This window comes from Trachypithecus francoisi, unplaced genomic scaffold (genome assembly GCF_009764315.1).
Source record: "Trachypithecus francoisi isolate TF-2019V2 unplaced genomic scaffold, Tfra_2.0 Lachesis_group15, whole genome shotgun sequence".
NCBI classification, from domain to species: domain Eukaryota; kingdom Metazoa; phylum Chordata; class Mammalia; order Primates; family Cercopithecidae; genus Trachypithecus; species Trachypithecus francoisi.
This window is the reverse complement of record NW_022681460.1, coordinates 56175054-56191219: the sequence shown is the minus strand read 5'-3', so window position 1 is coordinate 56191219 and position 16166 is coordinate 56175054. Positions and strand designations below refer to the sequence as shown.

General features: G+C 45.6%; 2 protein-coding genes across 11 annotated transcripts in view; one reads left to right on the top strand and one right to left on the bottom strand.

Moving 5' to 3' along the window:
• Positions 1-385: 385 nt before the first annotated feature.
• On the bottom strand, positions 386-8323 carry DYNLT1 (dynein light chain Tctex-type 1). Of its 2 annotated transcripts, XM_033234926.1 has the most exons (5): positions 8209-8323; positions 4848-4889; positions 1993-2116; positions 1039-1116; positions 386-811 (listed from the first exon to the last, which is right to left on the bottom strand). In XM_033234926.1, the coding sequence occupies exons 1-5, from the start codon at positions 8233-8235 to the stop codon at positions 741-743; spliced, it is 342 nt and encodes a 113-aa protein (XP_033090817.1). In that variant the 5' UTR covers positions 8236-8323; the 3' UTR covers positions 386-740. The 2 variants fall into 2 exon arrangements, with proteins under 2 accessions (XP_033090817.1, XP_033090818.1); XM_033234927.1 differs by lacking the exon at positions 386-811 and having other exon boundaries at positions 1041-1096.
• Positions 8324-8379: 56 nt separating this feature from the next.
• Positions 8380-16166, top strand: part of SYTL3 (synaptotagmin like 3) — a 141530-nt gene continuing 133743 nt past the window's right edge. For 3 of the 9 annotated variants that reach the window (XM_033234916.1, XM_033234912.1, XM_033234918.1), the window contains exon 1: positions 15019-15114. The gene's annotated coding sequence lies outside the window, so the exon portion shown is untranslated. Of the gene's footprint in view, positions 8772-13297; positions 13358-15018; positions 15115-16166 lie in introns of those variants that run through there. The other 6 variants (XM_033234911.1, XM_033234910.1, XM_033234909.1 and 3 more) reach the window with 6 other exon arrangements.

Genomic DNA, 16166 nt, shown 5'->3' with positions numbered 1-16166 from the left:
GCATAGTTTGTTTTGTTTTTTTGAGGCGGAGTCTCGGTCTGTCACCCAGGCTGGAGTGCAGTGGCCGGATCTCAGCTCACTGCAAGCTCCGCCTCCCGGGTTCACCCCATTCTCCTGCCTCAGCCTCCCGAGTAGCTGGGACTACAGGTGCCGCCACTACGCCCAGCTAATTTTTTGTATCTTTAGTAGAGACGGGGTTTCACAGTGTTAGCCAGGAAGGTCTCGATCTCCTGACCTCATGATCTGCCTGCCTCAGCCTCCGAAAGTGCTGGGATTACAGGCATGAGCCACCGTGCCCAGCCCGGTTGTATAGCTTCTGAAGCCACTCACTAAATACAAAGAAATCATTTATGATACTATGCAGACCATGGAGAACACAACAGACTCTAGATTTGAATAATTTATTCTAACAAAAGTATAAAGTATGGAAAATTAGTGTCTATGAATCATTTCAGAGAGTAGAGCAAGTTTCACACTAGCAGATTTCAGATTTTAGCACCTTTGAAAAGAAATTCAGAGTTAAGACAAGTGGCAACGCAGGCTGCAAGTGACCTACAGGGATACTCATCTGACTTCGGTGCCGTTCACATCACAGTGTGGTCATTTGGTTTTTTCCTCTACATTGTGAGAGTGCCACAAAACACTTAAAGAGAACAAGGAAAGAGTTCACTGAATTCATGGCTGGTGGTTAGAGGATGAACTAGAGACAAAAGGAGAAAGGCCATAGGCTGAACTGCAGGTCAGATAGACAGTCCGAAGGCGCTGACGATGCAGTACATGGTCTTATTCTCCCATCGCACAGTGCAGCTCCCTGCGGGAGGGAAGAGAGCAGCATTTAAGGCAGGGAAAGCTGGGGGACGACGTTTTACTCACAATAAGGCCAACAGTCAAGTACCTATAGGCTACACAAAGAACCTTGGCAAGTCTATTATAAAATGTTTTAAAAGGCTGATAAACATGCATTGCATTCAAAGATAAGAAACGTCCAGTCACATATTTCACACAACAAAACTTCACAAACATGAATGAAAATCATACCATCAGTAGAGCTGTCCCAGAAGCAGGAACTTGCTGTGTGTAATCCCGCCCCATTCTTCTGCATGATTACACAGGTCACTTAAGTTAAAACAAATTTTTATTAGGTAAGTCTACTGGGTAACACAAACATCATTCTGTCCACTTCTTTTTTTTTTTTTTGAGATGGAGTCTCACTCTGTCGCCCAGGCTGGAGTGCAGTGGCACGATCTCGGCTCACTGCAACCTCCGCCCCTCCAGGTTTAAGCAATTCTCCGCCTCAGCCTCCGGAGTAGCTGGGATTACAGGCACGTGCCACCATGCCCAGCTAATTTTTTGTATTTTTAGTAGAGATGGGGTTTCACCATCTTGGCCCGGCTGGTCTTGATCTCCTGACCTTGTGATCCACCTGCCTCGGCCTCCCAAAGTGCTGGGATTACAGGCGTGAGCTACCACGCCTGGCCCATTCTGTCCACTTTCAGCAAAAGTACATAGCTCCACATGGTTGATGTTCTCAATAAAAATTATAGGGACAGATTGCCTCGTCTCACTACACTGACAAATTATAGGTGCTCCTTGACTTACAGTGTCCCATAAACCCACCATAAATCGACAATATATAAAAATTAAGTTGCAAACGCACTTAATACCCTGGTAAGTCCATCATAAAGTTGAAAAATCCTAAGTTGAACCACTGTTAAGTTGGGGGCTGTCTGTACACGCTCCCTCTCCACTTCACTTGTTCTAAAAGCATCTGATGGGACTTCCTGTAAGATCCCGCTTCACAAACGCCCTGCAATTGTACCAGCAGTCAAAACGGTCAAGTGTATGCTAACGTATGCTACACACACGGCTGACTCCCACCAGGAGCCTTCCTTGAGGTGGGGCCACGTTAGCTGTTGTTTCTGGTACTGGATGCCCCTCTGATCAGTGTTAAAAAACCATCCCTCAAATATACAAGAAACAAAAATCCATTACCGATGTATTTAAACGGTTTTCCCAGCTTGGTGAGTTGGCTTAAAGTTTGTTCTACTACATTTGTGGTCCACTGGTTCACTTTGCTGTGTTGATAAGCGTTACCACCAATTGCGCTTTCTATAGCCTAGAAAACAAAGCACAAAGCGCGTCCCGATTAACCAAACGCACCCACACCACCTTTCAATCAGGAACTGACAGCATCCCAAGAAGTGATTTATGAAAAGTTTATTTTTAATCATGAGGGTGCCTTTGCAAATACACCTTTTGATAGTATTATATTTCATTTAAATGTTTGAAATTTGCTTTAAAAATTCATAGTCTGTCAAATTATTTACACATTTTGACCTAATACTTACACTTAATGTTACTACTATTAATATTTAGAGATAAGCAATACATTTTTTTTTTCCTGTTGAGGCTAGAAAATATTTTGCCATTCATTTCTTAAAGGTATATTACTTTTATCTACTACTATCTAACATATACTAATACTATATATTAGATGAATTGTATTATTTGTACAACTGACAATATACAAACCTATCGAAATAATCATGTATTAAAAAATACTTTTGGCCGGGCGCGGTGGCTCAAGCCTGTAATCCCAGCACTTTGGGAGGCCGAGATGGGCGGATCACGAGGTCAGGAGATCAAGACCATCCTGGCTAACACGGTGAAACCCCGTCTCTACTAAAAATACAAAAACTAGCCGGGCGAGGTGGCGGGCGCCTGTAGTCCCAGCTACTCGGGAGGCTGAGGCAGGAGAATGGCGTAAACCCGGGAGGCGGAGCTTGCAGTGAGCTGAGATCTGGCCACTGCACTCCAGTCCGGGCGACAGAGCGAGACTCCGCCTCAAAAAAAAAAAAAAAAAAATACTTTTATCCAGCATTGTTTGGGAATAGGTTACCATGTTAAGTGCATTTTTCAGATAACTAAAAGCCCTTTATATTCCAAAACTTATTTTAGGTTTATGATGGAATTTTTTAAATTTGATTTTTCTGAGGCAGGATCTCCTGTTGCCCAGGCTGGAGAGCAGTGATGCAATCTTGGCTCACTGCAGCCTTGACCTCTGGCGTTCAAGCAGTCCTCCCACCTCAGCTTCCCTAGTAGCTGGGACTGCAGGCATGTGCCACCATGCCTGGCTAGTTTTTTATAGAGATGGGGTCTTGCTGTGTTGCCCAGGCTGCTGTCAAATGCCTGGGATCAAGTGATCCTCCTGCCTCAGCCTCCTAAAGTGCTGGGATTGCAGGCATAAGCCACAGCACCCAGCCCAACTTTTCTCCTTTATTATACGCTTACTTCTTTTTCTATGCTATATTCTTTGGGGGTTATCTGACAATGCAAGGCTCACTGTCGCTGTTCTTGCTAAGCTTATCGCTATGATACTGCCATTGTGTGATTTTCCGGGTTTTTCAGCGTCAGCTCCCCTTTCACATGGATGCCAGTGTGCTTGCACCTCAGCAACTTTCTTCTCTACCCCTAACTTGCTGTGCTAGAAACCAGGAACCTGAGTTTCTATGACAGTTATGACCTAAAGTGAAAATAACAACATTCAGTGAGGGCCAAGGTCTGTCCTCAGACAGGCAGAGCAAACCAGCAGTCCGGGGATCTGAGCTGTGCATGGTGGGGACGGACTGGTATCTGATGCCTGGGGCTTAGATCCAGTGACCTTGCTTTTGAGGACCTAAAACCTCCCTAGGTCACTCTGATTTCTACCTACAGACCTGCCGATCATCTCCCTGGGACTCTGAGTAGTCACGTTACACACAGGGCCGGCTTACTTCTCGTCCTCTGCCACTGTGCTCCCTCCCAGCTCAGAGGCTGCAAGAGGGCTGGGGGGCCAGACGTCCCAGTTTAAGAGGACAGCGGTATTACTAGAACTGGGCATTGTCAAAAGGTGGGGGGGCTTTGTTCAAGCTAAACCTCTCCCTCCGCCAGCTCTCCCTCCGCACATACTTTGAAATTCAGTTTTTCAAGGAGGAGGGAACTCTCCACCAATTTTGGACCTGCGCAAATTGACTACTACCCAATATTTAGGGTCACTTGAGTACAGAATCACCTGTAGCCCCTGCAATAGGGGGAATGGGGAATGTGCACTGCCCCCACTTCCCACAGGGCCTTGTCCCCTCTTTTTACTGCATGACCCCTACTTCTACTCATTCTTCAGATTTCAGCTCGAAATGGTCCCTGAACTCCCTGGGTGGGTCACATTCCCCGTTCAATGCTCTCACAGCAACACCACTAGTGGCACTTACCACACAGCAAATGCAGGCTGACACTTTCCAGCGGGATTGTTTGATGTGTCTGCCCTGCCCGCCCCTCAGCTGTAAACTCCAGGAGGGTGTATGCCCTGCCTGCTCCCTCAGTGTGTACTTTCTGAATAAATAACAAACATCCCTTCTGTCTCTCTTCCTCTTCATGATCAATAACACAATAGAGTGTGAAGTTTAGAAATGTAAGAAAAGTAAGCATATAGGCACCAAACTGGATCACCAGGTCCAGAATAACTGGAAGTTGACTGTTCAATTTTCTTACACTCACTCTTTCTTCATTCAACCCTGGAGACAATTATTTGTATGCCAGGAGTCTTTTATGCTTAAAAAATTATAGAATCAAGTCTTGGTGATATTCAGGAATAATGCTATGTACATAAAATTCCTTGTCTGATTTAAAATATATAATTTGCATAATATAGAAGCAATTCTTAACTAGCTATTTGCTGAAGTAACTGTTATTTGAAACACCAAACACACAGACTTGGTCAAAACAATTCCAAAATAGTATTTAAAACACATTATTTTCTCTAATATAAGCCATTAATCAAACATTTAAGAAGTGAGCATTTATCCTCTTACCTCTTTTACAATGTTGCTCACTTCATCAACAACAAAAGCAGTCTGCAAGGAAGAACATTAAGTTTATTTAAAAGATATTTCCACTACATTGATAAATGCAAATTTACGTAATGAACATAATTTAGAAATGAAGACCTTAGAAATAATCTAAGTAGACTGTTCACTTTAGCAAAGATGGATGGCATTACAGTCTTCAGAAACCAGAAGACTAGAATACATGTACGTAATTTAAAGGTGTTCTGTTTTATTTATTTATTTTTGAGACAGAGTGTTGCTTTGTAGACTAGGCTGGAAAACAGTGGCATGATCTCGGCTCACTGCAATCTCCGCCTGCCAGGTTCAAGTGATACTCCTGCTTCAGTCTCCCAAGTAACTGGGATTACAGGTGTCCTCCACCACACCCAGCTAATTTTCATATTTTTAGTAGAGATGGGGGGTTTCACCACGTTGGCCAGGCTGGTCTCAAACTCCTGACCTCAGGTGATCCTCCCACCTCAGCCTCCCAAAGAGGTGGGATTACAGGCGTGAGCCACCAACCCGGCCCTGTTTTGTTTTAATCATGCCACAATCTAAGACTTCACTTTAAACTAAAATTCATTCTCTTCTTCCATTTCAACTGACTGCTAGAATCATTAACCAATCGAGAGGCTTAATGAGTTGGCTGATTTTTTGTATAAATTAACTGAAGCTGCTGAAGCAATCCATTTAAGATGTAATTCTCTCTTCCATGATGTTAACTGATTAGGAGGCCTGACCTTGAGGAAATTTTTTTTAAAGCACCATTAGTTGTAAAATGTACAATGATTATATTATTTCCAGGTAATTATTTTTCTTTCCCAGTGATGCCCTCCTACTCCAGAACTAACCACCATCTGCCAGCATGGCCGTTCTCCGTCAGTGTCTGGATGACTCGGGAGGTGACCTGCCTGCAGTAATCTAGTGCCAGGAGTATAGTTTTCTTAGTTTTCCTTTTACACATGGTAGATCTGAATGGGTAAAAGGTCACCCTGAAAATAACATCAGTCAGGCACTTGCCTGCCAATATGCTCCTCACATGAGCACAAGCGTTTAAAGTTACTGCTGAGTCCCAGGAAAGGTACGCAGCTCTGGACATGCCTTCAAGAGGGCAATCCCCCGGGGCCCTCAGTCAACGTGCATCCTGGGGGAATCAAGGCAGAGAACCCTGATTTGGCAGTGAGTCTTCCTCCCTGCCTGGCTGCTGTCCACTGCAGGCCCTGCCCTTTCTTTTTAGGGGGGTCAGGAGCTGAATGCCCGAAGCCACCTCACTTGCTGTACTCAGAAGTCGGACTTGGAAACAAAACCAACTCACTGAGTGAATGACAGTTTGCAATATCTTAGAGATTAAGTCATTTCTGGAAGCTTAAAGGAGCCTTCCAAGTGACTACGGTGACCTTAATCACAAAGGAAAGGCACTGTATCACCTCCCATATGGTTACAGTACGAAAAAGGTTGAGGGACATTTTAGAGAATTTTTAGTGGAAAGTAGAGAGTTGTATTGAATCCAGTGGACAGTTTTAACTTCTCCAAGAAAGATGAATGGTGAGTTGAGAGAATACTTACAAAGGCCCAGGCATCTACATGAAATTAGAAGAGATGTAGAAAAGGCTGCTAAGAGGCTGCTGGGAGGACCAGAAGGGGCCATTCAGTAAATACCTAAGACATGCCTACTACAAGACAGGCATGGTCTCCACCTCCCAGGGCTTCCATCCCAGGTGGAACACTCATCACTCTGTCCAGCCCCTTCATTTTACACATATGCAATTGAGATCTCCAATAACGAAGCCACTTAGCCACCTCATTTGTGGGAGTCAGAATCGGACTGTAGTATTAAGCGCTTTCCTTTACAAAGCGATTTCTTTTTTAGAACAGTTTTACTCGATATTACTATAATACATTTTCCAATATTATATTAGCAACAGTTTAAGGGGAAAGGCTTTTTCTTTGCCAACTGCTCCTGAACCAGGTCTTCTCGTGACTATTCACTTGGTTGCCATTAGCATTCAAACATTGATTATGTCATTGTCACAGGAAGTGTGTGCTAGTCAGGAAATCAGATCAAAACTGAAACTCTAGAATCAGTCCTTAAGTTTTACTTTTATTTTCCCTGAAAACATTCTTCGTTCAACTAAATTTCTTTTTTTGTTGTTGCTTTTGAGACGGAGTTTCGCTCTTGTTGCCCAGGCTGGAGTGCAATGGCGCGATCTCGGCTCACGGCAACCTCTGCCTCCCAGGTTCAAGCGATTCTCCTGCCTCGGCCTCCTGAATAGCTGGGATTACAAGCATGCGCCACCACGCCCGGCTAATTTTGTATCTTTAGTAGGAACGGAGTTTCTCCACGTTGGTCAGGCTGGTCTCGAACTCCTGACCTAAGGTGATCCGCCCGCCTTGGTCTCCTAAAGTGCTGGGATTACTGGCGTGAGCCACCGTGCCCGGCCACTATATTTCATAAATGGTAAAATACCAACCTTACCAAATGTATCTATAGTTTATATTTTTGACAGGCTGCATAATAAATCCATAGGGCTCTATCTGAATTTCAACGAGGATTATTCAGTAAGAAGAAAATGAGAGTTGTATCTCAGCTGCGCTCATCAGCTCTATTCCCCGAATGACCGTGAGCTTGACGGAAAGCCATTTAACGCACACGGTGCCGAGGGGTTTCTTCTGCTCGACAAGATCGTGGGCTTTATGCTACTTCCTCAAGGAGGCACTAATAAACTATTTTTTTCCCCACTACAGTGAGCTTTCTTACAGACCTTAAACGGAAATGAAATGTGCTACTCATTCCCAGCGCTGCAGAACCAGGTGAGGCCCGAGACAAAGGCGCGGGGCTGCCGGGACGCCAGCCCGGGGCGGAGGGGCTGGGGACAGGAGGGTCAGCCGCACCCCTGCGGGGAGACATCCAAGCCTCGACGCTCCCAGCCCGGCCGCCGCGCCCCGCTCCAGGATGGGGCTGGGGTCAGCTCCGCAGAGCAAGGGGCGGTGATGTCATCCTCCCGGCGAGCCTGGCTGAGGGCGGGAGGCGAGGCCCTGCGTGAAGGTTTCGCGGCACCGCTCAGCCGGGCGCGCTCACCCGGGCGCTCTTCCCGACTCACGCCCGACGCCTGCCCGCGCGGGAAGCTCAATCCCCTTCCCGCCCCATGCGCCGGGGAAACGGCGATAGTGTCCGGACAGAATGGGGCCGGGCGGAGCGCCGGCTATCGTGAACCTCAGGCCGTGGGCTGCCGAGACCGGCCTAGCTGAAGGAGGTGGGCAGCCAGGTCTTCCCAGGCAGCACCGCGTGTCCTTCCGCGGCCAGGGCTCTAGGCCTCCACCCTTCCGTCGCCGACCCGGCGGTTACCTCCTCCGCAGCCTGGTAGTCTTCCATCTTTCCTCCCGCGCGTCGCCTCCGCCTCCCTCAGTGGCGCAGACTACGCAGGCGCACTCAGGCCCCGCCCCGGACCTGCCACGGCCCCCTCCGTTCGCGCCAGCCCCGCCCATGCCCAACCCCCGGGCCCCCACGGCCCCGCCCACGACCAGCTCCCGGGTCCCGCCCTTCCCTACCCGGACCTTCTGTGACCCCATCCCTGGGCGGGGCCTGCGGATGGACCATGAATTGGCCTCTCCTGCTGTCCTCTGGGAGGTGGTGGTTTCCATGGGAACCCGTGAGGGTAGCCGGGCAGCTCCCTAAACCTCAGCAACGGAAACAAAACACACTTACAAAAGGCAGTCCTGGAGGGGAAGCGTGGTCCTGGCCCCTCCCCCGGTTTGTATCGTGTGGATTGACGCGGACGTTCAAACCGGCTCGGACACCTGGCAACTGCCAAGGTGCGCCCGGTGAGGCGTTGTTGCACTTCCCTTGGGGGCTGGGATTGGCAAACTTTATCTGAATGAAACTTGCCTTTGGGGAGTTAAGTTTTCCAGGTAAATGAGAATTTTTCCTTTAAGCACCATTTAAAAAAACCATTTTGGGTGGAAAATTTTGTAAAATGTGGCACACTTCCTGACTACCTTAACCACAATGAACTAGACAGACTTAATTTGAATGTGGGTTCTTTATGGAAATTAGGAATTGCACTGGACTCTGGTAAAACTGCCCTCCACGGAAAGCTGGGGCATATGCACCTATTGGCGGGTATTCTCAGGCTCAGAGTTTTGATTTTGGCGTTTGCTTTTTCTGGTTTCATCATGCACTTGAATTCAGGCTGCTGGAACCCACTTCTCATTCTCCAGGAAGGAGATGACTACAAGAGTCCCAGGGACTTGGTAGAACTAAACTTCAAATCCCACATCTAATGCATCAGCAACCCTTGTTATTTCTACCGTATATGCTCGGGACCCCCGTAAAAGATTGATATCTCTCATCTGGATTATGACCATCGGACTGTAACCTGGTCGGTCTATCAGGGTCTTATTAGAGCCCTTCAAAAGGAGCCTAACCCGAGGACGCTTTCCTCCCCTCACCCATTCTGCCTTGCCCTGTCAATAGTTCCTATGTTGTCAGACTATAGACTAATCTTAGTGATCTTTGGGTGACTTAACTTTTAACATATCTTAGCTCAAAATCTCCTACACAGAGCCATCCTGTGACCACTGCATCTAAGGTAGCCGACCTCCTCTTTCTCCATCCCTGCATCCTGTACATTTTCCTCATGGCACTTCTCTCAGTTTGCAAGAATGTATTTATGGTTGCTGGTTTATGGTGTGTCTCCATTTAGAAACTAAGTACCATGCAGGAAGGATCTGTTTTATTCACTAATGTATCCCCTTCCTTCCACATTGTGCCTGGCACATAATAGCTGCACAATTAAAATTTATTTATTTATTTAGAGACAGGGTGTCATTCTGTTGCCTGGGCTGAAATGCAGTGGTGTGAATGCTCAAGAGATTCTGAGCTAAGATGTGTTAAAGTTTAGTCATCCAAAGATCACTAAGAGCTTGAACTCCTGGGCTCAAGGTATTCTCCTGCCTTAGCCTCCTGAGCAGCTGGGTTTCCAGGCACTAGCAACCACACCCCACTATTTTTTTTATATGTCTTTTGTGGAGATAGGGTCTCACTGTGTTGCCCAGGCTGGTCTCAAACTCCTTGGCTTAAGGGATCCTCCAGCCTCAGCCTCCCAAAGTGCTGGGATTATAGCTGTGAGCCACCATGCCCGGCCTAACATTTATTGAATGAATCATTTCCCCCATGGGTGTTAGCTTTGCCTCAGACCCAAATGGAGAGAACTGGGGAGTGGAGGAAGATGCAACTACCTGCCTCCTTGAGGGAAACAGGGCTGGCGAGGGGAGGACAGAGCCCTGACTGACCCAAGGCTGCTTGGCCCTGGGTCCTTGGCCTGAGCAGGGAGACTTGCTGGGTGGGCTGGTTGCTCTCCCATACCTGGTCTTCCTCTCCTTGGATTCTGAACTTTATCTACCTTTTGAGTTCCTTTCTTATTACCTGGCTTCAACTCCCCTGTCCTGGTGTTTCAGTCTTGCACCTCAGTCCACACGTGATTCTGATGCTGACATTGCTTTACCTTCCTGCCGTTCTCAGCGTCACCTGAGATCTCATTTTGGGTGTTCTCTGCCTACCTGATTCCGCTCTCTCAGCCCCACCATGATCCTGAGCCAATCAGGAGCCTCTTAATTCTTTTTTCTTCTGCTACTTTGTTGTGGACCTGGAATTCAGTAGCTAAGTGTCACAGAATTATGTGCAAAGCAAGAGTAAACCAGTTCTGAGCGAACACTGGCAATGGAAGAGACTTTTCACTTTTCAACCTTTTCAGTTTTCCCCACAACCTTTTAGGAACTTCCTAATTTAAATGAATTTCCTGAATGGCTGCTAGGGTGGTGCATAATTAATGCATGGATCTTGTTACATTATAACTGCGGATCACCAGCATGCACATAAATCAACAGAAAACATGCAAATGTTTACATGATTTTAGCTTTTATACATTGGGTACCACTCTCCAATTTTAACTATCAAAGAACGTTTGTTAAATGACCATGAGATATGGCATTTTGAGGCTGCCAATAAACAGATGAACTGGTCTGTTTATCTTCATAACTGTTTGTTCATTTGTTCAACACACATATATGGAGCACTCCCTTTGTGTCAGGCTCTGAGCTGCGGTTGAGGCTACAAAGTTGACTAAACATGGCCTTTATGGAATATATTTTTTAAAATGGATATATCTGTAAATAGGAGGGTTTGAATTCTCTAGGCTTATCTGATATTGTACTGCTTGGAAAAATGCAGTGATGTGGTATTATATTCTGCCCAACTGATGTAGAGTCTGTAGGGTTAAGGCATTTAAAATCGTTAAGACATTTGGCAGTTCACCAGATGCCATTGCCAGCACCTTCCATCTGCCACGAATGGATGTCCATCAGAAGCATTGGAGCTCAGACACTTTGACTCATAACTGCTCATGAATCTTTAGCATTCCGCCATATTTTAGAATAATGTTTAGTTTCTATGCAGTAAGTCAGTGGAGTGAATCTTGGGTTTGTTTTTCAGTTTGGAGGTTAGTGATAGGTTGGCAGGTTTGCGTGCAATCACCTTTCTTTCCTGGAGTCAAATTTCTTAAATACAGACGGTGGGACTGGAGCTGCCAATACCTTTATTTAGCAAGTATGGGCCTGATAATCATAGCAATCAACGAACTGTCACATCAATAAATAACATCAAGAATATCCAGCAGTGGCCGGGCGCCGTGGCTCACACCTGTAATCCCAGTACTTTGGGAGGCTGAGGCGGGCAGATCACCAGAGGTCGGGAGTTCGAGACCAGCCTGACCAACATGGAGAAACCCCATCTCTACTAAAAATACAAAATTAGCCGGGCGTGGTGGCGCATGCCTGTAGTCCCAACTACTCGGGAGGCTGAGGCAGGGAGAATCGCTTGAACCTGGGAGGTGGAGATTGTGGTGAACCGAGATCGCGCCATTGCACTCCAGCCTGGGCAACAAGAGTGAAACTCCCGAGTAGCTAAGATTACAGGTGCCCGCCACCATGCCCAGCTAATTTTGTATTTTTATTCTCAAATAATAATAATAATAATAATATCCAGCAATGTTGTTCTGCTGTCATCTGCAGCCCTTCATAGTCCAAATCCCATCCTGTGGATATTCCATTTTTTTCCTTTCTTCCCCTGTGCCAAGAAGTGTGTTACTGAGATGTACTATGAGATCATGCTGAGTTAAAATGATAATAAAAGAAGAAGACGATGAAGATGAGGGTGATGTTGAAACACTCATGGCTGAGGAATTTAATGTTGTAAAGGAAAAGAAACTCTAGCTGACGCATATCTAAAGTGAGAGTCCTGTGCTGAGAAATGTTGAAGAGATTAGCCAAGAAATGCCTATATTTAGATCTGCTGTTGAGCTGGGAAGCGGAGGCACAGTTGTGCTGGAATACCTCTGTACCCCATGAAAGAGTGGTTGCTCTGAGCTTCTTGGGCCTCTCTTCCTTTCAATCCTGGTGACTGCAGCCGCTTCCCTGGGACCTCATCCTCAAGATCCAGTAACTAAAGGATAGCTCATGGTATTGCAGGGCCTCCGCTGGCATTTGTTCCAATGGGTAAATATTCATGCTATCGTAGTTATTAAATAGTTTGATGCTCAGTTCTGTGTTTATGCAAACACCACACGCTATATCAGCAGAATAGGCTAAGTTAGCTGCAGAAACAAATGGCCCTACACTCTCAGTGGTTGATAACAGCAAATATTTATTTGCCACTCATACTCTATGACCATCAAGGATCTTCCATGGCTCTGCTTCACGTCTTCTCCATGCTGAGACCAGGATGATGGAGCAGCCTGTGTATGGAGTCATCAAGGGAAAGAGAAGGGAAAGAGAATGGTGGCCCCAGTACTGCTCGGAAGGTGCCAAGCCTACGTGGCACGTGGCACCTTTGTACACACTTCATTGTCTTATTGCTCTCCAGAGCAAATCTTTGGCCATGCCCGAGTTAGCAGGGCAGGGACACTTCACGGTGCTGGGTAATACTACCTAGTACATGCATAGCATTTTGAAGATTCCCCTTGGTGATTTCATTACAATCTTCATCGCTCTTGGCCTAGCTGTCCCCCTTTCTTGTAAATTATTCTTGAGTTAATAGCTGTTCTTTGAGATGTGGTTAGTCATTTACACTGACGTCAGTGTGAAACCCTTCACAAATGTGGGAACATTTGAATAGTTGAAGCCTGTAGTCTCTGTGGGGAGTTTCCTTAGGAAGGGTGAAACATTTCACCAGCATCAGCTTGGTCTTTCCTCCAGCTAAAAATGTAAAATGTTGGCATAGAAGAGCTCCTCGGTGTGGTTTTGGGGTGACTTTGCTCCCCGGGTCCCTAGTGATGTGGGAGTAGCCACCAAGGCACGTAAGGCTGGCCACACAGGGTGCACTGCGTCAGCCTGTGACTGACAGGAAGGGAAGAGAAATACGTCAGTTACTCTAACAAGAAGAATTGACTTCCTTATCTGCAGAGCCGGCTCTGGTCTCTTCTCTTGAAGCAGATGCGAAGGTAGGATGAGAATGCATGACTGGCTGTTGTAGCAGGTCGTTTTAGGAGTGGGGTGGGTAGAGATTATAGTTATTGTAACTTTTCTTGAATTTATGACATTGAAAAAGTAGGAAACAAAACATAATAAATTAGATAAAAGATATCTTGTAATTTTATTGAATAACATAATTTAACATTTGAGATAATAATGATTTAAGTGATATGGTGGAAGTAACTTCAGAGTTAATTAAAAACCAAAACAAAACAGAAAAATACTATCCAAAAGCTATATGGTGTGATTTTTTTTTTAAAGGGTAGAGTGTCATTTGCTTTCTTCTTTGGTTTGTAAATTCTTATACTTTTACAGTTTGTTACTGTTTTTGCTGTCTCTGAATCGACTTTATTGTTTTGATCACCTGTAATTTCTAGTTTGGAGGTGGAACATCAATATCATTTTGGAATTATAAAAAAGTTAGCTAGGGTCTAATTTAAATTTCTTTTAATTAAACTTCCTTAATCCCTAAATTACTTGGTAAGAAAGAGACTATGAGAGGAAAGTGCACATTAGATATTAAAGATTTATTAAATTAGAATTGGGCTGAGTGTGATGGCTCACACCTGTAATCCCAGCACTTTGGGAGGCCAAGGTGGGTGGATCCCTTGAGGTCAGGAATTTGAGACCAGCCTGGCCAACAGGGCAAAACCCCATCTCTTAAAAAAAAAAAAAATAGACGAAAATTAGCTGGGTGTGGTGGTGGGCACCTGTAATCCCAGCTACTCAGGAGGCTGAGGCACGAGAATCACTTGAACCAGGGAGGCAGAGGTTGCCCCAAGATCCCGCCACTGCAATCTAGCCTGGGCAACAGAGCAAGACTCCATCTCAAAAAAAAGAAATTAGAATTGGTGTAGAAAAGATTATTCTGCCAAGATAGTCGGAGATTCTAACTTCTTAGCTGCTTTGCCTAAATGAAGCATAAGGTTTTGGAGTTAAACAGACCCAGTTTAGAATGTGAGTTTAGTTAAGTTACTTAATCACTCCAAGACTCACTCTCCTTATCTGTAGAATGGGTACATTTATTTACTTCATAATATGGTAATAAGGATTAGTAGAGATAATGTATGCAAAGTACCTAAACTAAATGGTTCAGAGTAAGAGCTAAATAAATAGTAGCTGTTGGCACAACAGAAAGCATAACAACAATTGCGAGTAGTACCTAGAAGGATATAATGATATTAATTCTCGGCCAGGAGCAGTGGCTCACGCCTGTAATCCCAGCACTTTGGGAGGCTGAGGCAGGTGGATCACAAGGTCAAGAGATCGAGATCATCCTGGCCAACATGGTGAAACCTCGTCTTTACTAAAAAATACAAAAAAATTAGCCGGGTGTGGTGGCACACGCCTGTAGTCCTAGCTACTAGGGAGGCTGTGGCAGGGGAATCGCTTGAACTCAGGAGGCAGAGGTTGCAGTGAGCTGAGATCGTGCCACTGCACTCCAGCCTGGCGACAGAGCGAGACTCTGTCTCAAATAAATAAATAAATAAATAAAATAATATTAATTCTAATGTATTTGCTCTTCCACATGAAGAGGTCAAGTTTAAAGTATGAATGCCATGGCTTCCTATTTCAGTCATGAAGTCCTATTTCTCATTTTAAAGTAACATTTTTTGTTGTTTTTGGGTGGTAAAAGTCTCCCCGAATGAGAAAGAATACACGGAATCAGCAGTGAATTGCAGTGACCTTTCAGATAAAGCACCTGTTCGACTTTGTCTTCTCTCAGGTAGGCTTCAAGTTTTATAGATTCAAGCCCACATGTGAGTCTTCTATTATTTTTTATATGTTTATTTGTATGTATTTATTTTTATTTTTATTTATTTGAGACGGAGTTGCGCTCTGTCACCCAGGCAATGGCAATGGCACGATCTCGGTTCACTGCAAACTTCGCCTCCCAGGTTCAAGTGATTCTCCTGCCTCAGCCTCCCAAGTAGCTGGGATTACAGGTGCCCGCCACCATGCCCAGCTAATTTTTGTATTTTTAGTAGAGATGGAGTTTCACCAGGTTGGCCAGGCTGGTCTCAAACTTCTGACCTCAGGTGATCCACCCACCTTGGCCTCCCAAAGTGTTGGGATTACAGGCGTGAGCCGCCGACCCCAGCCTTTTTATTTATTTATTTATTTACTTTTTGAGATAGAGTCTCACTCTGTCGCCCAGGCTGGAGTGCAGTGGCCACAATTTCAGCTCACTGCAAGCTTTGCCTCCTGGGTTCACGCCATTCTCCTGCCTCAGCCTTCTGAGTAGCTGGGACTATAGGTGCCTGCCACCACGCCCAGCTAATTTTTTGTATTTTTAGTAGAGATGGGGTTTCACCATGTTAGCCAGGATAGTCTCCATCTCCTGACCTCATGATCCGCCTGCCTCATCCTCCCAAAGTGCTGGGATTACAAGCGTGAGCCACCACACCCAGCCTTATTTATTTTTTTGAGATAGAGTCTCCCTATATCACCCAGGCTGGAGTGCAATGGCGCTATCTCAGCTCACTTCAACCTCTGCCTCCTGGGTTCAAGCAATTCTCCTGTCTCAGCCTCCTGAGTAGCTGGGATTACAGGCGCCCACTACCACGCTCAGCTAATTTTTGTATTTTTAGTAGAGACAAGGTTAATAGAGACAGGGTTTCACCATGTTGGCCAGGCTGGTCTCAAAACTCCTGACCTCGTGATCCACCCACCTCGGCTTCCCAAAGTGCTGGTATTACAGGCGTGAGCCACTGCACCCAGCCAAGTCTTCTGATATTAAGTACAGATTTCTGAGGAACCTGAAGCTTGTACAGCTTG